Source organism: Epinephelus lanceolatus, chromosome 5 (assembly GCF_041903045.1).
Source record: "Epinephelus lanceolatus isolate andai-2023 chromosome 5, ASM4190304v1, whole genome shotgun sequence".
NCBI classification, from domain to species: Eukaryota; Metazoa; Chordata; class Actinopteri; order Perciformes; family Serranidae; genus Epinephelus; species Epinephelus lanceolatus.
In genome coordinates this window covers 10,931,165-10,955,230 of record NC_135738.1, presented here as the reverse complement: position 1 = coordinate 10,955,230, position 24,066 = coordinate 10,931,165, and the positions used below count along the sequence as shown (strand labels likewise).

Below are 24,066 nucleotides of genomic sequence, written 5' to 3'. Positions count from 1 at the left end.
CCCTGACACACCAAGCCAACGGTCAGCTGTCGGTGAGTGTCTGTCGGCGTAGTTTTTGCGGTGTGTCCCGCACCGTCTGCCCTTCGGCATCGGCGGCTTTTCGGCTGATTGAGCATGTTGAATCGGCGGCGGAGCTCGTTGGTGAAAGAGATCACTCTGATTGGCTGTTCAGGTTTTATTCCCTCGCCCCTGTAGTGAGTGAATCTGCCTATAGTGAAACCAGGGCTAACCGGTGCTTCCTCCTTAGGCTCCACTTCACTCAGCTGCCTGACAGATCCGCTGCCTCTCCCACTTTAACCTGAATAACAAACTGGAGCTAGCTGGGAACGGCTAGCGGAGCGTTAGCCGCAGCATGACGGAGGGAAGCACAGCCAGTTAGCCTCCGCTAGTCTCTGAGCTAGCCCCGGCTCTCTTTTTGGATCCAACCGGAGCACCGAGCCCTGGTTTGTTATTCAGGTTAAAGTGGGAAGAAGCAGTGGGTTTATCGGGCAGCTGAGTGAAGTGGAGCCTGCGGAGGAAACACCGGGACCGTCTGGATGTAATAGTCCGTGGAGGTGCTGCGGTACTCGGCTGCACAGATAGGAAACCCCTTGGCTGACAGGATGTATCACTCTGTCACTCCGCTCTCTCTCACGCAGGCGCAGAACGTACGTGCCACTTGGCTGTCGGATGTAGTCCGTGTAGTGTGTTCAAATGCAACTGACAAATGGCAATGTGAGGCAACGTAGGCGATGCAACAGATGGCTTTTGTCGCCACTAGTTCTTTGATGTCGGTTTGGTGTGTCCGCACCTTTATATGGGAAACACATGACGACAGTGGAACAGACTTAGACACAACACTAGCAGAGAAACCCAAAATCTCCAGCGCCAAGCAGACAGTCAGTACAGAGAGCAGAGTTATTCTACACCTAGCAACCTTATTATGCCCCTGATAAATAAGTAAAGCTGTCCTACATTAGGTAACTTTAATTTAAATCATACAAATAATCTAAAGCACACATTGTAGTACTTGCATGTGGGCTACTCTGTGCAAGGCTGCACCCACGTGACAAAAAATGAGCAGTCAGCTCTACATAATGTAGCAGTTTTGTCTTAATTGATGGGTATATCAGTGTGTTGCTGCTTTCTAAAAACTTACAAACTATTTTACTTTAAAGTGTAATAACTATTGTGCAGAAAGATTTTTCAGCAGCTCTGTAACCTTGAGTATTACTGTGATATAATGTCTATTTTGGGTGTCGCCTGCAGCACAGTCTCACCTACAAACAGTAAAAACATTCTCTCAGTTTGATGACTTTTCCATGATGACACCGTCTTGTGATTTTTCCCACAGGAAGTTCCACAAAAAGCTCGGCCAGCAGGCGTGGCTGGTGGCAGCAATCACGGTGACTGAGTTCCTCATAGTGCTCAAGTATGACCCCACCACCATCATGCTGCCCATCCCCTTCTTCATCATGCAGTGCTGGTTCTTAGGACTCCTCCTCATCTTAATCTGGACCCTGTGGCGGTTCTTCATCCGGTAAGATGCAGTGTGGGCTAGGGTTTACAGGGGTTAGAAATTTAGATAAAATTAGCTGCAAAGCTGCTTAATGACATAGGTCATGGATGCCTAAAAGAAATGATAAAATTCTGTGCTCATTCAGGAAGAGAAATTACTTTGATGCAAACATTCCTTTGAGCAGAAGTAAATTACAAAACTGGTCTGCATCTATGACATTTAATAATCCAGATTTTCTTTTCAGATGATCTGTCAATACAGATCATAATGACCATGCACAGGTGTGTTTGTTCTGTGATTGCGGGTAAAAACAGGAGACTAAAGAAGCGAAGAAGGGATTGAGCTTTTTTTTTTTTGTGGCAGTTTAAAAATAATAAATTGCCATTTGTTCTCAGTCACCACTGCTTTGCAAAAAAGTACAGTTAAATCACAATAACCAATTGAATTTCATGAACATGGGTTACAAGGTTCCCACACATTTTTACCAATTAATCTTCAAAACTTTTCCATAACTTTCCTATAATATTTCACTCCAGTTTCCTGACTTTAAGTAATTTAAAATGAGTAGGCTTATATAGTGATACAGCCATACATTATTAAGCATGCACCAGATATTTGCAGCTAAGCAAACTGCTAGTGTTTGCTAACTTTAGACATTGCAACAACCAGCTAGCTCCATATTCCAATCGACCAGACCGGCACATATGGATAGGGCCAAAAACTTCAAGGCCATGCCCTTTTTTGAAGGATAGACAGCCAAAGATCCTGTAGATGTCAGTGCAATTTGACATGTGTTAGGATTACAATTGGATTCGCTTCAGTCTTCCCTCATCCAAGTGGATTGATGACTCAACACAGTGGCCAGATATTACTCATGTATACATCTGTTAGGGGTGGGAATCACCAGAGGATCCATGATCCAATATAATCACGATAATTAAGTCACGATTATTGCGATCTTAAATATGTTGCGATATGCTGAGTATTGCAATAAAATATAGTCTTGTTTGTCAGCATCTGTTTTATAAAGTCTGTTCACCTTACTGAAACCATTTTTTGCAGCAGCAAAATTTTTCTCATGGATTGAAAAATGCAATTGATTACATTATTCTAGTAGGCTACCTAAAGATTAATTAGTAATCGTAATATTAGTGATTTATACAATAAAACAGATTTTGACACATTTGTCACTGTTTGACGATACAATATTGGCATACAAAAATATTGCGATACTACGCTGTATTGATATTTTCCCCACCGCTAACATCTGTACATGTAAAGATGGTTACCTCATGGTATTTACCTTTTTGTCTCCTTATGTGACATCACATTTATTTACCCAAAAAGGGGGTGCGGCCTTGGTGATAACATGATGGTGATCCGGTTTAAGTGTGATACTAGTGACGTTTCAATGGTCACGCAGTGCAGCACTAGATTTTAAATTAGTAATACAAGGTTCATATTTCACACATCATAGACATGTTTTGGGATTTTTATAAATATATTTAAAACAGCGTATAGTCAAAAAATCTCTTAAACACTAATTCCAAACCATTTCCAGGCCTGGAAAACAGTTTTGCTAATTCATAACTTTTCCAGGAGTCTGATGGACATGGGAACCCTGGGTTTATGTGCATGTGATCCAATGAACGTTCTTCATCAGTAGGCCCTGTATCTGATTTTCCTTTTCCTCCTGACCTCATGCAGTGATATATTTTAGGTTGCTTTTGGTTTGATTCACCTTCTGTTGAGTAGTGCTCCTGTGAAGCGCAGCCATGCTCCAGCATGTTAAGCTTTTTGTCTACTTTGTCCTTCCCCATCCTCCCTCCCTTCCTTTCTCCCACCCAACTCCTTCCTGCCCATGCTCAGCAGTAATGTCCATGTCCAGTGAGGTAGGTATAGGAGAGAGGCGTTTCCTCCTGTCAGCAGTTTTGTATTTTGTTTTATTTCCCCTCTGAGACGTCACTGTTTGGATCCATACTTATACTCAGAAGATCTTTGGGATTCTCTAGACAACACAGATGTTACTCCACATGGGTCCGTCTCCTGCATGGCACTTTAAATTTTTCTTTAGTCTTTATTTTTACCATTTCCTTTCACATCATTTCTATTCTTAGATGCAGTGAGTCAGATAAGTAACACAGATGTCAGCCAGCATGCTGACATTGTAGAATTGATAGACAGGAGACAAAGGGGGTCACTGAATGAAACCAAAATAAAGTGTTGGCACACTTCACACACACATTATGTGGTCGTCAGCATGCCGGCTACTCCAGCTGGACTGCCCTTCACCTGATGAGAGCCAGTCAGATCAGCCCTCATGGTGCACGTCGTCCAGTCATACAGCACAGTGCATCAACGACACCAGACACTACAGCATGCCGTTTAATAGTAAAACACGCTGGGTGGAATCGTATTTGCAAATGGTTATAATGCATTTAGATTTCTCTGGTTACAAATAAGTCGGCTTTACCCCTAAAGAAAAGCATTGTGACCATTATTGTGTTGTTAGGGTGGGAGAAGGTGCGCATGTACCTCCTGTTACTGTTAGTCCCACTGAGCTAAGAGCCTGTCTACACCTGGTATCAACATCTGTCTTTGTGATCTGAACACAAGTGGAGAGCTGAGACACATAACCTTTCACACCTGTGTCTATAATATGTCTGAGGCTCACCACCTGTATTCAGAATTTATTGCTTATATGTAAATTGCCCTAAAAAGTCAAAGGGCCCTGCGCACAGTTATTGTGTCCACACTAGCATGTTCGCCAGTCACGTTAGCGGTTGTGTTGGTGCAGCTGGAGATACCATTGTCAGCAGAATTCAACACATCTCCTTCCATAGGGCAAAAAAACGATGGCCGATCAGACAATTCTTCGTCTAACTCATCTTAAAATGGGCAAGTTAAAGACCGACCATTACATCCTGCACATCCTACATTGATGGCTTATTTTTCTGTTACGTGCTTGTCGGGGAACGAGTCAGGATGCATCAGCGTAGAGTGTACACTATAAAAGGTCTGGTCAAATGTGTCCCAGACCACCACAGTGCATCTTGGTGGTTTACGCTTTTATTTCCACTTGTGATGGGATCACCAAAGACCCATGTCATTACCAGGTATAAACAGGCTCAAAGAATTATCTGCAAACACAATTTGACCCAGTTGTTCAGGTTCGGGTGTGTCACATCCGTCTCCATCATCTGATACACAGCATCAGCAGACAAAGGTGAGTATTGTGGGGATGTGAAGAGGTTTGGTGCTCCACCATTAAAGGATAACTTCGGTATTTTTCAATCTGGGCCCTATTTCCCCATGTGTATGTGTGTGTATGATACATAGGTACAACTCGTTCTAAAATTGGTTCAGTATTGAGGGAGGCGGATGCAGCCGGGAGCCGCGAAATGAGCTAAAACGGTAACGGGGGCAAATGCGTCCTGTATAAGTTTGCGCATTAAAAGTACTTTTTTTTGCCTCTCACCGGTTCAGACGCTATCTCTGTAAATAGCATACTAAGCGTTTCCCTTACCTCTGGGCTGTGACGTCATCTCGCGAGAGCTTTGCTTGTTGCCGGAAGAAAACAGAGAAGCCATGCTGAGCGCCGCTCAGAGTGGCGCTGGTTGTCCCGGAGTACAGTTGAGAGTTTTACTGCATCGATTGAAAGCAATGGTTCGTGTTTGTGCTTATCCGAATTGTAAGAACAGGATGTCGCGCAACACCCCGTACAGCTTTCATAGGCTGCCTTTGTCGGACGGCGAGATGCTGAAGTTGTGGCTAGTTGTGCTACAAATGGATGCTAACACTCCTGTCCAGACACCGCGCCTTGCAGACCATCGGGTCTGCAGTGCTCACTTCTCCCAAGATGACTACTGCCAGCTGAAGTAGAGAAGACATCCAATCCTCAAACACCTCTTCCTCAAGAAAACGGCTGTCCCACGAGTAGAGAGAGCTACAGACACAGTGGAGCAAAGCTCTCGCGAGATGACGTCACACAGCCCAGAGGTAAGGGAAACGCTTAGTATGCTATCTACAGAGATAACACTGGTGATCTGAACCGGTCAGTGGCGAAAAAAAGCACTTTTAATGCGCAAACTTATATGGGACGCATTTGCCCCCGTTACCGTTTTAGCTCGTTTCGCGGCTGCCGGCTGCATCCACCTCCCTCAATACTGAACCAATTTTAGAACAAGTTGTAGCTATGAATGATACGCACACATACACATGGGGAAATAGGGCCCAGGTTGAAAAATACCTAAGCTATCCTTTAAGTGGGTCATCAAGAAATTTGATGATTATCTCTCCACTGTCAGTGTCACTGATTGTTGTCAGACTGACCCTCATCTTGATTGGGAATACATCGATGGTATATAACCAGTAATGGCATATGCATAAGAGGTAGCCAGATTAAGACCTACGTTCACGTAGTGGACAGCTCCGAGCAATTTTGGCTGAACTGTCAGAAGGCAGTGATGTTGTCACAGCTGCTCCTTGAGATACTGTCTATTCCGAGCTATGTGATTTGTCACTCAGAAACAGACAGAAAAGTCTATTTATGGGAAGGAAGTGTTGCTGGTGAGTGTTGAACCTTTATCACCACAGAAGGTAGAGTAGGTCGTCCACTAATCGGAAGATCAGCTGTTCGATCCTCGGTTCCTCAAATCTGCATGTCGAAGTATCTCATCCCAAATCGCTCCCAATGGCTGTTCCATCAGTGTGTGAGTGTGTTAAGAACTGCCACCTTGTATGGTAGCCTCGGCCACCAGTGTATGAATGTGTGTGTGAAAGAGTGAATGTGACTTGTAGTGAAAAAAGCGCTTTGAATGGTCAGATGACTAGAAAGGTGCTATACAAGTGCAGGTCCATTTACCATCTCCCCTGTGTTGTAAGCTTGTTAACTGTGTAGTCAGCCCTGTGTTAACATAGCATTATGTTAGCCACCTAGCAGATGTTGTCACAGAAACAAAAGCCACGAGTCGCTTGGACAAAGTGCTCCTTGCTGCCCTGCCACCACCTTTCTGCCAAAGAAAATCATAATGTGGACACACACCTTTAGACACTTGAATCAGTTATTCACAGCTCATAGAGTATTATGCTCTTGAGTAAACCAAAGTTTTCTTATTAATTATCCCTCGAAGAACTTGGCACTGGTGTTTGATTCTTGCAATTTAGCATCTCCATGACGATAGAGGGGGAGTGCCAACCTCTTTGGACTTCTTGCTTTTCTCCATGACGATGCATATCATGGTTGAGAGAGAAAGTGACGTAGCTTATCTTTAGAAAGTTAAGGTGTCAGCAGCATCACGTTTGTTGTCTCAACAAATAAAATGGTTGTTGTAGAGTCTGAAAACTCTACAACAGTCTTAAATAAGCTTCCTTACTTTCAGATACTCTAAATTTAAGTGTTTCCTTTTTATCTTTGTTGTGTTGAGGTTTAAAAATGACAAGTATTTTGCTGAAAAATGGATAGAAGACCTCAGGAACACGTCTGTTTGATTTTAATTGCTCAATGTGTTTTCCATGAGGAAGCGCATTGAGCAATAAAGCTGGTGGAACAGAATCTAGCCATGAGGAACTGTTCCTGAGGCTCTGTTAACTGTGTCCTCTCTTTTCTCACAGTGACATCACACTCCGTTACAAAGAGACCCGTCGACGCAAACAGGAAGTCCCCATGGACCGGGACCGTCCTCTGGGCAACGGCAGCACAGCCACCCCGTCCGGGCGGAGCAAACTGAACGGCAGCTCCGAGACGGTGCGGCACAGGAAGTCCTGAGACGGGAGAGCACGAGTCGTAACCGGTCTGTCAGCAGCAACAGGACGAGGTTTGATGGCGCGAAATGAAAAGACTGAAGGAGAGTCGTGACACAAAGACACACGTAGAGGCAAACCGATGGACACATGTACGTGCTGTGTAGACTTTTTTTGTGCCTACATGAACCAAGTAGTCATTCAACAGAGGCGAGAGGGTGGAAGGGGCAATTTTCATTCGGTGCATTGCCTAGTTATTGTCTTACTACAGGGATTTACCTCATTCTATTTTTTAAAAGCATTTGGGGAATTATACACAGGACAAGATACATTTTTTGTGTTATTTATACATTAGTTTGGAAGTTGGGTGATGAGGGGAAACAGAGTGGAAGGGGGGATAAAGGCGATCAGGGAAGCAGACAGACACGTGACCAATAATCGACAGCAGTTCTCCGTTTTCTCAGCTGCACATTTTGTCTTTGAAAACAAGATTGCGGAAAAATGCCCGCCTCTGTAAATACGCTTTATTCTGTGCAGTCGCATCAGTGCAGGTGAGGAAAAGGAGTATTGGGAGCAGTGACACGTTTCAATAGGTGACTGATGTTCAGTATCACCCTGGGGTTTGGGCCACGATATCACCAAGCAGCAGTTAAAATGGAGCTTGGTTAATGACGACACATTTCTATTATGTTCAATTAATATTCTACTTTTTGTCTATCGTATTCCCACACATCTTTGAAAGTTAAGAGTACTCTTTTTTTTTTCTAAGGGTTGGTTGCAAGCTCCAGACACATGATGTACACATGGGAGACAACGTGAGCTTTTAATTTACAGTTCAGGGTTCTGATTCCTAGAAGCGCTGAACCTCGGGTCCTTGTAACTACTGGGGATCCTCGCTCAGTCTGACAGAGAGAGGAGGAACTGGCTGAAGCCTTTCGCTCCTCTCAGACAAACGACAAGTTTGTTTAAAAAAAAAAAAAAAAAGAAAGAAAGAAAGAAAATCATGATGTACCATACTCTAGTTATTTAACTGCTGATTATACAGAAATATATGGGGTAGAGTTTGGGTGTTTTTTTTGTAGATGTTTTGTCACTGCTGTTGTTTCTTTAGGGTAAATGGATTCTGAACACTAGATTGTACTCCAGTTCCTTTTTGTAAAAATGAGGAATCTGCAGCACTATGACGAACACATCCATGACAATCACACTGACAGGAAGACGTGCTCCCTTCTCATGGAGACATGTCGGCTCACACACGGTGCAGTAAGGAATGGCAGAGATCAGGATGTCCCTCCATTGTAACAGGACTGTAAATGAGGCTGGGCTCAGCGGATTCAGTCACATCAGAGGGTGAATTTAATATCTGATTCCTTTTATGCCAAATGTATTTTCTAAATTATTATTTAACGCTTTAATTTTATTAAAATGTCACGTTCTGCTGTGTCTGAATCACCTGAAACAAAACCCGCCTTAACGTGGGAGAAATGAAGTTTTAGGCCCCAGTCAGACAGAGCGTGAAACACGAGGTGCATTGCAATGCCTTTTCTTGGTTGAAGCCTGCCCCGATCGGACAGAGCGCTTTTTGCAGCTTGTGGCGTCTTTTCACCTGTCTTAACCGCTATTTTGTTGTAAAGTACTCACAAATCTGTACCTTTACAATCTGACAGCCAGAGAGCACTTGCTCTGATTGAAGATGAGAGGTTGTTTCCAAATGGTACAGTATGTTGATCACAGGGAATCAGAGACCCTTAGACAGAGTAGAAATCACAGGGAGTACCACCAGCTGGTCCAGGAGCTTTACCTGGATGATGGTTGGTTTAAGGCTTATTTTAGGATGAGTTGGGGACAGTCCAGGGTACAATCTGCTGTTAATCGTCAGGCCTAATTACAGCTAGTAAGACGTCAGAAAGTAGATATGTCTCAGTCCGCCCACGGCAACATAAAAGTGACATTACGGTAGCTTCACACTAACCATGTACGGTGCTACTTCTTGTCATAGCCACCATGAAAGGCCCACATCAATTCATTTTAATTTGACAATAGGGAAACTTTTTTTGTCGTACCTGAGATGTCTGCTGTATAGAGTAAAGAAAATGCAAGGTGCTCAGCAATGCAAAAGCAGTAATCACTCTCATTGAAAACCAGGCTGCTAAAAGGTGCTTTGTTTGATCGGAGCCACAGTTGCGTTTGGTTTGGGCAGAGAACCATCCGTCTCCAGCTCTGCAGGGTTGACACATTGCACATGCAACAAGCCAAAGCTTAGATGTCATTCTTGCTAAAGCCATAAATACCACTCAGACCCACTTGAGCCGCTCAAACAGCTGTTAAACCTCATTTAGATTCCTTTTCATTTCAACTAAAGCAGAGTCCAAAACCACTGGGATTAGTAATGTCGGCAATTTTTATGTTACTAATGGAAATTGAGACCTGGAGGTCAGACCATCGAAACCAAATTTACTTATGGGAAAATTGTGGACCTCAACTCTCCGGTTTCTGTAACACTAATTGTCTCTCATTCTGAATATGTGGAATCATCTTAGCTGCTTTTTCGCTTGTAAGTTACAAACAAAATTGTTAAATGTAGTGATGTAAATGAATCAACTGAAAATTATTCCTAAGCTATTTTGATGATCGATCATGTTTCAGTGATTATTTTTTTCCAAGCAAAAACACCAAACATTCTGTGGTGGCATGTAGTACTTAACTAAATATCTTTGGGTTTTGGATGAAACTACGACTTCATAGTGGCTATTTTTCACTTTTTTTTCCAGACCTTCTTTAAACAAAATGATCATGTAGCCGAGAAAATAATCAACAGATGAATCGATAATAAATTAGTAGTTGTTGCAGCCTTATTTAAATATTCTTAACTTAATAATGCTAAAAAAAAAAAAAAAGCTTTACACTTAAATCCAACTGATTCAAACTGAAAATAACACTGTTGCTTCCAGTCAGGTTGGATCTTCTGTTTCCAAAAAATGTCTCTCCGAAAGCTTTAGTCTTTGTCCTGTCCAGGTCTTGTGACTGTCAGAGAATCAGCTGTAAATTTTTTGTCATTCATCGTGTCCCGGTGGCTACATACTGCATAGTTGAAGACTAAGTAGATGACATCTGTGAATCTAGCTCCAAATTTCCCTCTTGTAAACTAGGCTGATGTTTAATGACACTATAGTAATTTTCTAGTGAATGTAATCCAGTAGAATCTGCTGTTCAAATGAGAGGGTTAGTCATCATGTTTCTTTTGCCACAAACACTAAACTGAAGTTTGCTTCTTTTTTTTGTTGCAAAGGTCATTCTCATGCTCATTCAGGCTGCAACTGTTAAAATATTTCACCCTCTTCTTTGAATATAAAGATTACTGTTCAAATTTAAAACCCTAAAATCAATGTTTGTACGCGTTATCCAGTGCTGTGCTAATTCAGTTGCTTGTGAACTTGGTAGAAGTTCAGGAAATTTGCTTTCTTTCCCTCCTTTCGTAAATGAAGCCTTTTAGACACGGGCTGGGGTTTCACTGTGTACCTGTGTCCATGCCTTGGGTCGGTCAAAGTGCTTCTGTTCGACTTAAACCAACCCAAGTCATGAATTTGCACATCAGCTCTGAAACCACAAAATACTGAATTCAGGAAGTGGACTCATTAATGAGCTTTAGAACTAAGCAGGAACTGGCCTCCCCACTGATAAAGGACCTCTTCCTTTAGTGTGTTTTAGGGTTCAGTGTAGTTTCACTTGCAGCCACATGGGGGCAGTAGATGTTCTGTTACTGTCTCTGCCCTGTGTTGTTGTCGTCTCCTGGACAACGATCATTCGCAACTTGCTGTAAAAGCCATTTTCAACTTGGTTTGTGTAAATGTGAACATGTTAAAGATCTTAAAAACTGAAATATGCTGCTGCACCACATAATTTTATAATGTTTTCAATAAAATCAACAGAAAACCTGAATTTAGTCCGCTTGGTTTTTATCAAATCAAAGAGGTAAGTATGAGTTTAAATTTGAAAGTACTGTCAAACAACATTTCAGTATGATTTTAGAAAACATCAGAAAAGTGTTAGGCAAATACACTATTCACTTTTTAAGTTTTGTTACTCTCCCAGTGTCAGACACATGAAAAAAAAAAAACATTTAATTATAGCAGTTTTTACCCAAAAGAGGAGCACTGACGATTCATGATTTGAGCAGTGAAGTCCCACTTCTCCTTTATTGCATAGTTGTACCCATCTTTCACCTGAATAATCGTGCATAGCCCAGTAAACTGCAATAAACCCCAGAAAGAAAATGTCTGTCATCATGTGATGCATTTAATTCCCGGGGTTTATTATAACATAAATACTGTAGTTTGCACACATCTCTGTGTAAAAAAAAAAAACTTCCTGGACTCCCTGAAGCAGCTGGAGAGTAGTTAAAAAACTGACCCCCAAAAGCATTACAAAATGCTGTTACAACAAAGCAGTGCATTGAATATATGTGGAGCGTAAAATGCATAGTGTAGTACAGAAGAGGAGAGGAATCATTTCACAATCAAATTACAAGAACTACATAAAAATTTCAACTCTAGAAACTGCTCTAGACTTCTTAAAAAAGATGTACACCTGAGATCTTCCTCTGAAAATGTACCACGGCCACTTTGGTTAAAGGTTAAGAAGATCAGCCAGGCGAGCTGGATGTTCTTTGGTGACTTTACGGTAAAAGGCACAACACGAATGTTCTCAAAGTCAAGGTGGAATCAGATCTAACGGTATTTACGATGCAAAAATGTGCAAAAATAGTGTCGATGTGCTCAGTCACATTTTATCCATCTGTTCAACAGGGATGTTAAGATCTCTAATCAAAGCTAAAAACATTAATAGAAAATCTTGCAAAGAATATAAAACTGGTTCTAAAAAGACATTTCAAAATGCACAAATCAGTAACTACATTGATTAGTTTTTCAGTAACAAACAGGATAGCGGCACGTTAACAATCCAATAGCTGCCTATTTTCAGGGTCCAAGAAATATAATCTGAAAATAAAAATAGCTTTTGTTTTTTTTTTTCTTTCTATGATCTAACCAGTTTGAAGCCTTGGCCAGTGTCAAGTATCGCTGGTGGAAACCAGTTTAGTTTGACTCGCTTCAGACATCGCAGGCAGATGCTGCAGAGCGACAGCTCGTTGAGACTGCTGCACCACAGCGCCAACTGGACCACCGGGTAGGTCATTCGAGGGAAGTATATGCTCCAGTGGTTGGTAACATCACTTCCTGTTGGCAGGTGCAGTGTGTAGTCGCTCCAGTGTTTGGAGATGCCATAGGTGGCAGAGACCGCCCTGCCCCTCTCAGACCACCGGATGTCGCTGTTTGAGTTGCAGTTATACTCCACCCACTGAGAAGTGAAGTCTCCGAGTTGCGGGGTTTCCTGCAGCTCAACATCTGTCACTCGGACAAGTGTTGCTCCCTGAACAGCCACGTACAGACCCTCCACCTTCTTCACCTCCTTCACCCACGCCAACGAGTTGTCACAATCAAGCACCAAGATGAGGCGCGAGCAGAAGCTGCCATTCTTCTCCCTCCACCACTCCAAGATCTGATCCAGGCGAAGTGTGTCTCCTCCTGATAATGAACACAGAAACCAGCTGATTACAGATCACAAAGAAACAAACAATGCATAAGGTGAACAATAAAAGATTTTTAAAAAAAAGTTATATTATGATATACAAATCATGGTATGCTTTTTTTTTTTTTAAATCATACTACAGTAGGCCATAAAAACTCAATATAGTATGTTAAAAAAAAATCATAGTATAGTATGTTAAAAAAAAAGTCAGTATAATATGATAAAAAATAAATCATAGTATAATATGATTAAAAAAAACATCCTAGCATTAAATGTCATAAAAAAAACCTCATAGTATAGTATGATGAAAGGTCACACAATAGTATGATAGAAAAACTTAGTATAGTATGGTAAAAAAAAATCATAGTATACGTTAAAAAAAAAAATCAAGAAAGTCATACTATAGTATGATTAAAAAAAGTCATAATATAGTATGTTAAAAAAAGTCAATATGTTAAAAAAATGTCATAGTATAGTATGATAAAAACAGTTATAGTATAGTATGATTAAAAAAATCATAGCATAGTATGTTAAAAAAAACTCAGTATAGTATGTTATTAAAAAAATCATAGTATAGTATGTTAAAAAAGTCATAGTATAATATGATTAAAAAAAGTCATAATATAGTATGTTAAAAAAAAACTCTCAGTATAATATGTTATAAAAAAATCATAGTATAGTATGTTTAAAAAAGTCATAATATAGTATGTTAAAAAAGTCATAGTATAATGATTAAAAAAAGTCATAGTATAGTTTGATTAAAAAAGTCATAGTATAATATGATTAAAAAAAGTCATAATATAGAATGTTAAAAAAACTCTCAGTATAGTATGTTATTAAAAAAATCATAGTATAGTATGTTAAAAAAGTCATAATATAGTATGTAAAAAAAAGTCCAAGTATAGTTTGTTAAAAAAAAAAAGTCATAATATAGTGTATTAAAAAAACTCAGTATAGTATAAATAAAAATATCATAGTATAGTATGATTAAAAAAAGTCATAGTATAGTATGATAAAGTCATAGTATAGTATGATTAAAAAAAAGGCATAACTATAGTATAATAAAAAAAGTCATAGTATAGTATGATTAAAAAAAAGTCACTATAGTATAATAAAAAAAGTCATAGTATAGTATGATTAAAAAAAAGTCACTATAGTATAATAAAAAAAGTCATAGTATAGTATGATTAAAAAAAAGTCACTATAGTATAATAAAAAAAGTCATAGTATAGTATGATTAAAAAAAGTCATACTATAGTATAATAAAAAAAGTCATAGTATAGTATGATTAAAAAAAGTCATAATATAGTATGGTAAAAAAAAGTCATAGTATAGTATGATAAAAAAAAATCATACTATAGTATGATAAAAAAAAAGCCATAGTATAGTATGATTAAAAAAAAAGGTCATATTATCGTATGACGTTAAAATTTGATGAAAAATGTCATAGTATAGTATGACGTGAAAATTTCATGAAAATTGCCATAGTATAGTATGACGTCAAAATGTCAAGAAAATTGCCATAGAATAGTATGACGTTAAAATGTCATGAAAATTGCCATAGTATAGTATGACATCAAAATGTCATGAAAATTGCCATAGTATAGTATGACGTTAAAATTTCATGAAAAATGTCATAGTATAGTATGACATGAAAATGTCATAAAAAATATCACAGTATAGTATGACGTGAAAATTTCATGAAAATTGCCATAGTATAGTATGACGTGAAAATGTCATGAAAAATATCCATAGAATAGTATGACATGAAAATGTCATGAAAATTGCCATAGTATAGTATGACATGAAAATTTCATGAAAATTGCCATAGTATAGTATGACGTCAAAATGTCATGAAAAATATCCATAGTATAGTATGACATGAAAATTTCATGAAAATTGCCATAGTATAGTATGACGTGAAAATTTCATGAAAATTGCCATAGTATAGTATGACGTGAAAATTTCATGAAAATTGCCATAGTATAGTATGACGTCAAAATGTCATGAAAAATATCCATAGTATAGTATGACATTAAAATTTCATGAAAAATGTCATAGTATGACGTCAAAATTATAATTTAATAAGTATAGTATGATAAAAAAACAGTCATAGTATAGTATGATAAAAGACGTCATAGTATAGTATGATAAAAAAGTCATAGTATAGTATAATAAAAGACATCATAGTATAGTATGATAAAAAAAATCATAGCATAGTATGATAGAAGAAGTCATAGTTTAGTATGATAAAACAGTCATAGTATAGTATGATAAAAAAGTCATAGCAGTATGATAAAAAAATGTCATAGTATAGTACGTTAAAAAAAAGTCATAGTATAGTATATTAAAAACTCATAGTATAGTATGTCAAGGTATAGTATGATAAAAAAAAAATCATAGCATAATATGTCATAAAAAAAACCCTCATAGTATAGTATGTTATGACCTAGGTCATTATGGTAAAAAAAAAAAAAGTCATAGTATAGTATGTTAAAAATAAATCAGAGTATAGTATGATAAAAAAAAATCATAATATAATATGTTAAAAAAAAAAGTCAAAGTATAGTATGTTAAAAAAAAGTCATGGTATAGTATGATAAAAAAAATAGTATAGTATGGTAAAAAAAAATCATAGTATAGTATGGTAAAAAAAAATCATAGTATAGCATGTTAAAAATAAATCCTAGTACAGTATGATTTAAAAAAAAAAAGTCAAGGTATAGTATGATAAAAAGTCACAGTATAGTATGATACAAAGTCATAGTATAGTACGATAAAAAAAATTAGTATAGTATGTTAAAAAAAATTGTATAGTACGATAAAAAAAATCATAGTATAGTATGTTAAAAATAAATCATAGTATAGTATGATTAAAAAAAGTCAAGGTATAGTATGATAAAAAAACCATAGTATAGTATGTTATGACCTAGGTCATTTTTTTTTAGTATTTTCCTTGTGTTGATCTGTGTGACCTTTAAGATGTTCTCTTTCCTCCTGTCAGAATGTGTGCATGTGTTGAAGTTTGATTGGTTCTCGCGAGGCAGGTCGTGAATGCTGATTGGGCTGGCTACAAGAAGATTGTTGACACCGGATTGGCCCACTTGGAGTCAGAGCGCTTTTAAACCTTAAGCTGAGAGAAGCTATTCCCTCCTTTCACCTTTCCACCACCAACAATGCTATATAGTATACTTAGATTGTGTTTGTGATGTGTGTGTGAGTACCTGCACGCAAGACTCCTCAGCCTAGCAAATTAGTGTGTGTGTATTTCTTGATAACTCTGTTAGGTAGTAGAGATATTCAACTGTTGTTGAGTAGGTGAGTAGAGTTTTGTTTAGCAGCTTTATGTTTAGGATAATTAGTAGGTTTTTCTTGTATCTTTTGTTGTAGAGCACTGTAAACAGAGCACTTAGAGCAGTTGAGTAGGAGAGAGATGCCTGTTTTTGTTTGGGATTGCCATGTTCTTTTCCCCTATTTTTTTAAATGATAGAAGTTAAGGTAATCAATTTGTCTTTTGTTTCAGGTAAGTTAATGGACAATTAGTATATTTTTGTTTGTTGTTTTGGGCACTGATCACATCCAAAGATCAAATGAACTACTTCTTTGTTGTTTAAAAACTGTGTTACTGGCCTTTCTTGGGAGTGGGAAGAATGGGGAGTCACACATCAGGTTATGTCTAGGTTTCCCTAGACCGGGGACATAACAAGTATGATAAATAAAAAAAAAATCATAGCATAGTATGATTTTTTTTTTTAAAAAAACTTTTAGATCATGGCTTAAGGTCCTACAAGGCTATCAAGAAGCCCCTGATCAATGAGAGACAGAGGTTAGCCCGGCATCGTTGGGCCCAGGCACACAAGAACTGGACAGCCAGGAATTGGAAGAAGATTTTGTGGTCAGATGAGTCCAGTTTCCAGCTTTATCTTCCTCCTACTAATGTGAGGGTACGCAGAAGGCCAGGCGAAGCATTATCTCCAGCATGTACAGTACCTACTGTCAAGCATGGTGGAGGCAGTATCATGGTTTGGGGATGCATGAGTGCTGCTGGTGTTGGTCATCTCACTGTCTGTGATGGCACACTGAACTCTACCAAGTATTGTACCATTCTCGAAACCCACATGCTCCCTTCTGCACGTGCACTGTTCCGTTGAGGTAAAAACTGGATGTTTCAACAAGATAATGCCCCTTGTCACACATCCAAGGCCAGTAGAACTTGGCTGCAGGAGCACAGTATCCAGGTCTTAGAGTGGCCAGCTCAATCCCCGGACATGAGCCCCATTGAAAATCTGTGGTGGATTATCAAAAGGTCTGTTTCAAAGCATAAACCAAAGAATTTAGAAGAATTAAAAGCAGTAATTCAAGAAGAATGGGACAAGATTACCCCTCAACAGTGTGAAAGGCTCGTGGGGAACATGCCAGCCAGGATTAGAGCTCTACTACGTGCCAATGGCAGGACTACTAAATATTAATTTGATGATGTGATGGTTTATTTATTTTTTGTTCAGTTTTGAACACATTCTCTGTTATTTGTTGACTCTGATACCGGCAATGTTGAGAACTGACATATTGAAACTGTCAAGAATTTAGTTTTGTTAGTTTTTCTTGTAAACAATAAACAAAAAAATATAATTTGTATTTGTTTGTATCTGTCTAATGCAACCACACCTTTTGAAACACAAGAAAGATTTTCCACAAATATTTCATGATAATATTTGAGATTGTGTAAAATTTTAAGGGTGTCCGAAAACTTTTTTCTACCACTGTATGATAAAAGAAGTCATAGTATAGTATGATAAAAAGGTCATAGTATAGTGTGATAAAAAAAAGTCATAGTATAGTGTAATAAAAAAGTCATAGTATAGTATGATCAAAAAAATGTCATAGTATAGTATGATAAAAAAAATCATAGTATAGTATGATAATAGAAGTCATAGTATAGTATGATAAAAAGATCATAGTATAGTGTGATAAAAAAGTCATAGTATGTTAAATAAATCATAGTATAGTATGATAAAAATTCATAGTATAGTATGATAAAAAAGTCACAGTATAGTATGATAAAAGAAGTCATAGTATAGTATGATACAAAAAAGTCATAGAATAGTATGATAAAAGTCAGAGTATAGTATGATAAAAAGAAGTCATAGTATAGTATGATAAAAGTCAGAGTATAGTATGATAAAAAAAAAAGTCATAGTATAGTATGATAAAACAAATCAGTTTAGTATGATAAAAGAAGTCATAGTACAGTATGATACAAAAAAGTCATAGTATAGTATGATAAAAGTCATAGTATAGTATGATAAAAAAAAGTCATAGTATAGTATGATAAAACAAATCAGTTTAGTATGATAAAAGAAGTCATAGTATAGTATGATACAAAAAAGTCATAGTATAGTATGATAAAAGTCATAGTATAGTATGATAAAAAAAAGTCATAGTATAGTATGATAAAACAAATCAGTTTAGTATGATAAAAGAAGTCATAGTATAGTATGATCAAAAAAATGTCATAATATAGTATGAAAAAAATCTTAGTATAGTATGTTAAAAAATATCATAGTATAGTATGATAAAAAGTCATAGTATAGTATGATAAAGTCATAGTATATTATGTTAAAAAAGTCATAGTATGATTAAAAAAAAAAGTCATAGTATAGTACATTAAAAAATCATAGTATAGTATGATTAAAAAGTCATAGTATAGTGTGATAAAAAAAAGTCATAGTATAGTGTGATAAAAAAGTCATAGTACAGTATGATTAAAAAATCATAGTATAGTATGATAAAAAGTCATAGTATAGTGTGATAAAAAAGTCATAGTATAGTGTGATAAAAAAGTGATAGTATGTATGATTAAAAAAATCATAGTATAGTATGATAAAAGAAGTCATAGTATAGTATGATAAAAAAGTAATAGTATAGTATGATCAAAAAAATGTCATAATATAGTATGATAAAAAAGTCAAAGTATAGTGTGATAAAAGAAGTCATAGTATAGTATGATAAAAAAAAGTCATAGTATAGTATGATAAAAAAGTCATAGTATAGTATGATAAAACAAATCAGTTTAGTATGATAAAAATCATAGTATAGTATGATTAAAAAAAAGTCATAGTATAGTATGATCAAAAAAAATGTCATAATATAGTATGATAAAAGTCATAGTATAGTGTGATAAAAAAGTCATAGTATAGTATGATAAAAGAAGTCATAGTATAGTATGATAAAAAAGTAATAGTATAGTATGATCAAAAAAATGTCATAATATAGTATGATAAAAAAGTCAAAGTATAGTGTGATAAAAGAAGTCATAGTATAGTATGATAAAAAGTCATAGTATAGTATGATAAAAGAAGTCATAGTATAGTATGATTAAAAAAAAGTCATAGTATAGTATAGTATGTTAAAAAACTCATAATATAGTATGATTTAAAAAAAAAATAAAAGTATAGTATGATCTTAAAAAGATCATAGTACATTATAATGTCAAAAAAACATTGTATAGTATGATATAAAATAGCATGCCAGGGACCTCCTATAATACACCGGGCACCTTCTCTCCTTCTCTCTCTCATGTCCTGTTACTGCATCTTGCTAACTCGGCTATACTGCATGTCACTAATTCGGCTTCTTCTCCGGACCCTTTGTGCTCCACTATCTTGCAGGTTAACTTATATCACAGCGGTGCCTGGATAGTGTGACGTGTGTGGTTGTGCTGCTGCCGTGGTCCTGCCAGATGCCTCCTGCTGCTGCTGTTATCATTAGTCATACTTCTACTGTTATTATACACATATGATTATTGTCACATACATATACTATCAGATATAAATATTTACTTTCAACATCTTGTACCACAATAGCCAGAATCATAATTATAAAATTATTACTTTCAGTAATGTTGTTGTAAGCTACTGTCATTACCGTCTGTCCTGCATCTCTGTCTCTGTTTCTGTCTCATTGTGTCATATTGATTACTGTTAATTTATTATGCTGATCTGTTCTGTACGACATCTATTGCACGTCTGTCCATCCTGGAAGAGGGATCCCTCCTCAGTTGCTCTTCCTGAGGTTTCTACCGTTTTTTTTTTCCCCATTAAAGGGGTTTTTTGGGGAGTTTTTCCTTATCCGCTGCGAGGGTCGTAAGGACAGAGGGATGTCATATGCTGTAAAGCCCTGTGAGGCAAATTGTGATTTGTGATATTGGGCTTTATAAATGAAATTGAATTGAATTAAAAAAAAATCATAGTACAGCATAATACACAAAATCATAGTATAGTATTAGAACTCAGGGAATAGTATGATATAAAAAAAAAATACCAGGAAAATATGACATAAAAAATGTCATAGTATAGCATGATATAATAATAAATTACAAAATTATAGTGTAGCACACCATAAAATGATCATAGAATAGTTTGTCTTAAAAAAACATTATAGTTAAGTGTGTCATAAGTAAGTCATAAAAAATATAGTATAGTGTGATTCAAAAAATTCAGTCTATCATGTCATAAAAATCATATTAAAGTATGTCACAAAAAATCATAGCATATGATAAAAAGAATCATAGTAAATTATGTCATTAAAAAAAGCATAGCAAAGCATTATATAAAAAAATATTACGTAGTATTCCATAAAAATGACAATGTGTAGTATGCCATAAAAATTATTGTGTAGGTTATTTAAAAATTATAGAAGTGTGTCTTTGAAAAAAATCATATAGTATGTCAGAGATTTTTTAAAAAAACATTGTACAGTATGCCATTAAGATGTCATAAATATTCATCTATTGTGAAATTTCATAAATAAAGTAAAAAAAAAATTCATAGTATAGCATGCCATAACATTTCAAACCAGTGCAAAGCAGCAATATTACAGCTAATCCTACGTAATTAACTTTGAAAGCCAAAAATCATTATTAATATAGAACAATTATACAATTAATTGTGCAGCAGAACTAAAATGGTCAATCAAACAACACTTACTAATCATAATTACTTCAACTAGATGCCTCTCTCACCTGCCAGCGCCCACTCTCCAGAGCGGTGACTGTGACCACTGTAGAAGATGATGTAGGTGTCATGGCGAGGCCCATCTGCCGTGCGGAGCTCCAAGAAGGATTTGATCTTGACCTGCAGAGCATCCAGGGCCAGCCCACTAGTGGAATAGTCGCAGCCAAAATTCTCAATCAGGTGGTGGGCGAAGAAGCGCTGCACACTGTTCAACATGCCTGTGGAGCGCTTGTTTAGCTCCTGCACCTGGTCTGGAGGCAGCAGCACAGGCTGACCGTCAGGACTATGAGGCAGACAAAAGTAAAACAGAGGAGGAAAGTGAATGAATCATGTCTATTTAGAGCTGTCATTTAGCACAGGTCAGGATATGTCTTATGAGTCATGGACAACTGAATGAACACACAATGACTTGACAATGACTTATTGCAGGAATGTAGCACTTGCCTGTTAACAAAATTTTAATAACAGATTTTATTTGGCCCTTTTAAAACTCAATCACACTCAGGAAGTAGCACAGATCTCTTACTGTTGTGTGGCGAGATGCATGACACAACATACTGATGTAAAACTGGGAAAACTTTGACATTTACCTCTCAACTTTAATCATATCATGGGATTTTCTTTATTATTGTGCAGTACTTATATCTGACTGGTAATTGTTTACCACTCTCAGTAGTAATGCATGGCACTACCTGCAGTAGTTGGTGGGGATGACAACAGCGTAGCCCACACAGGTTCCTCCCAGACTGTTCCCGAGCTCGTGGAAAAGCCCGTGGAACAGAGACTCCAGAGGCAGGACGAGCAGAAACATGCTAACAAAGATACTACTGGAGGCCTGCAGAGCACAGTCATTAGTCAATTAAAAATTGGTTTTCACTGCAGACAAAAGTATGACATATGAAGGAAAATGCTGTGGAAGATACTATAACATTAATCTGCATCAGAATGAATTCTAGCAAAATATGAGAAACTATTGTAGCTAAGAATAAGAACATGCTCCTAAAAATACAAGTTCTTTCTGTGTTATAGTAAATCCTGATTAAATGTGATGTAGAAGTAATCAGTATGGTACTGTTCGAATCAAAACATTAAAGAAATTAAGCAATTCAATGTGTCTTGTAAAAGCATGAAATGTAAATGTAAGGCACATTCTCAGGCTGTCCTACAGTCCAAGCCAGAGGTTCCCAACCTTGGTTTTTGGTCCGCCACAAGGATTCACAAGATAAATCTGAAGGGTTACAACATGACTAACAGGAGAGAAAAGCAAGAAACATATTATTCTGCTATAAACAATTATATTTTCTTTCCTGACATTTCTCAAATCTTAATTTTTTCTTGTGAATTCATGGGACACCACTGACACATGCAACCAGTGATGATGGTGGGGGGGTCCCAAGGAATCGCAAGCCACAAAGGTTGGGAACTGCTGGTCAAAGAGGACTGAAAACACACCATACACTTCAGTTGACAGTGTGTGCCATCTCTCTATAAATAAGGTATTTGTTGTCTGGCTGCTCTTACCTGCCAACAAAAAGCAGCAACAGCAACAGTTGACACCAGCGAGAAGAGCACCAGGCGCTCAGAGATGAGGCAGAAATGTCTCATGCCCTTTGAAGCCATAACCTTGTCCAGACCGCTGACCCCTGACCCCTGAGACAAGCACACCCTCTGGCATTCACTGAGTTTGGTGTGAAAGCCCCACACTGTGATAACAAACACCATGTGGCAGATGGCCCAGAAGAGCGCACAGACCACAAAGCTCGGGATCATCAGGTACCACTGGTCCAGGTCTTTCAGCTTCTGAGCAGCCAGAATGATGAAGGTCACCTCCACCACCAGCAGAGGCAGGAGGGACAGCCGGCGCCACAGGCCCCGCCACACCAGGAAAGGCTGCCAGCGCTCGGTCACGGAGAGGCCACTGAAGTAGACATCCAGCAGTGGGTCGCAGATGAGCTGGCTGAAGAAGCAGGCGAGGGCGAAAGGGTTGATGGTGACGTTCAGAGACTTGAAGAACAGCACAGCGGTGATGACAGCGAAGCAGACCAAGTTGGCGAGAGCCAGGAGAGCCTTCATCCGGAGGGCAATCATCACCGTGGCCAGCGCCACCACCAGCACCATCACACTCAAAGACTTCTGGATGAGCAGAGCCGTGCTGGCAGTGGCAAAGCCCACCAGCTCCAGCCGCTCTGCCGAGGTGAGGAAGGCAGGACGGTACTTGGCACATCCAACCAGTCTCTCCAGCAGCGCCCACAGTGTCCTCAGTGTCACGCTGACCAGCAGCAGGTAGTTGGCCGCCTGCTCCTTCACATCGCTCTCCAGGGCGGGACTGTTGAGGAAACACTGCATTCCCAGCAAAAACCCGAACCACAGGTGGAGGAGACTGAGGCTGACCCTCTCCATGTTGAAGTAATAATACACTACACTTGCTATTCCGAGGACGATTAGAGCCAAAACGAAAATGACAAGAAGACCAGTCTCTGCGGTCCTCTCCCACCGCGCATAGAGCCCCAGACACAGGGCGATCAGCATGTTGAGACCTGACAGGTAGCCCAGCCACCGGACAGACGACCACATGCTAACCTCTCCGTTGACCTCCTCCAGCCGGGTCATCGCTGCATGGAGGCAGTGGCTGACACAGTAGCGCAGAAAACGACACATTGTGATATAAAAGACTAACTAACCAAACCTAGAAACAGGCACTTTAACGAGTTACAGTCGGTTTATTGTCCGTAATGACATCTGAAACCAAACGACGCTTAAACTAAGTTGAGCTAACTAGCTAGCTAACTTGTTGAAAGTGGCTAGCTTGACTACCGTTAGCTACCAGCGATGCATCTTCGCACCGGCCAAAGTTAGCACGCAGAAACATTCACATCGTGACGACGGCTGTTTATGTTCCTCTCATCTGATGTCCGACACTGGTTTAAAAGTTTCAGGACGGAGCACCTTCAAACAAGCTGTCAGTATTGTGAAAGACATATCCGTATTAAAAGTTTGTAACGTCAAAAGTTTGTCAGTTGACAGGCGCCATGACGCTGGCTTCCACTACGGCAAGTGCTGAGGGTAAAAAATCACTTGCCAACGTCAAACGCTCATTCAGTTCTGAATTTTTATGCAGTCTGTGGTTTTGACTCGATATTAAATATGATTAAATAATAATGAAAGATCAAGTAAGTAATAATAAATTATTATTCTTAATATTATACTCAATATTATGAGCTTATTTAC

At 38.2% G+C, this 24,066-nt stretch overlaps 2 protein-coding genes across 2 annotated transcripts in view; one reads left to right on the top strand and one right to left on the bottom strand.

Moving 5' to 3' along the window:
- The window catches only part of ptdss2 (phosphatidylserine synthase 2), a 32,067-nt gene extending 23,825 nt beyond the window's left edge, over positions 1-8,242 (top strand). The window contains exons 12-13 of the mRNA XM_033635901.2: positions 1,334-1,519; positions 7,112-8,242. Coding sequence (XP_033491792.2) covers positions 1,334-1,519; positions 7,112-7,265 — 340 coding nt within the window. The 3' untranslated portion in view covers positions 7,266-8,242. The remainder of the gene's footprint in view (positions 1-1,333; positions 1,520-7,111) is intronic.
- Positions 8,243-12,254: 4,012 nt separating this feature from the next.
- tmem168b (transmembrane protein 168b) lies at positions 12,255-23,648 on the bottom strand. The gene is made up of 4 exons (XM_033635900.2): positions 22,360-23,648; positions 21,531-21,673; positions 20,847-21,121; positions 12,255-12,822 (listed from the first exon to the last, which is right to left on the bottom strand). The coding sequence occupies exons 1-4, from the start codon at positions 23,494-23,496 to the stop codon at positions 12,275-12,277; spliced, it is 2,103 nt and encodes a 700-aa protein (XP_033491791.2). The 5' UTR covers positions 23,497-23,648; the 3' UTR covers positions 12,255-12,274.
- Between the last annotated feature and the right edge of the window lie 418 nt (positions 23,649-24,066).

Coding starts and splice junctions, on each gene's coding strand:
- tmem168b (XM_033635900.2), bottom strand. CDS start 23,496: ATGTGTCGTTTTCTGCGCTACTGTGTCAGCCACTGCCTCCATGCAGCG. Junction 21,122..21,530: donor ATCCCCACCAACTACTGCAG/GTAGTGCCATGC, acceptor TCTGCCTCATAG/TCCTGACGGTCAGCCTGTGC. Junction 12,823..20,846: donor TGGAGAGTGGGCGCTGGCAG/GTGAGAGAGGCA, acceptor GTTCATTATCAG/GAGGAGACACACTTCGCCTG.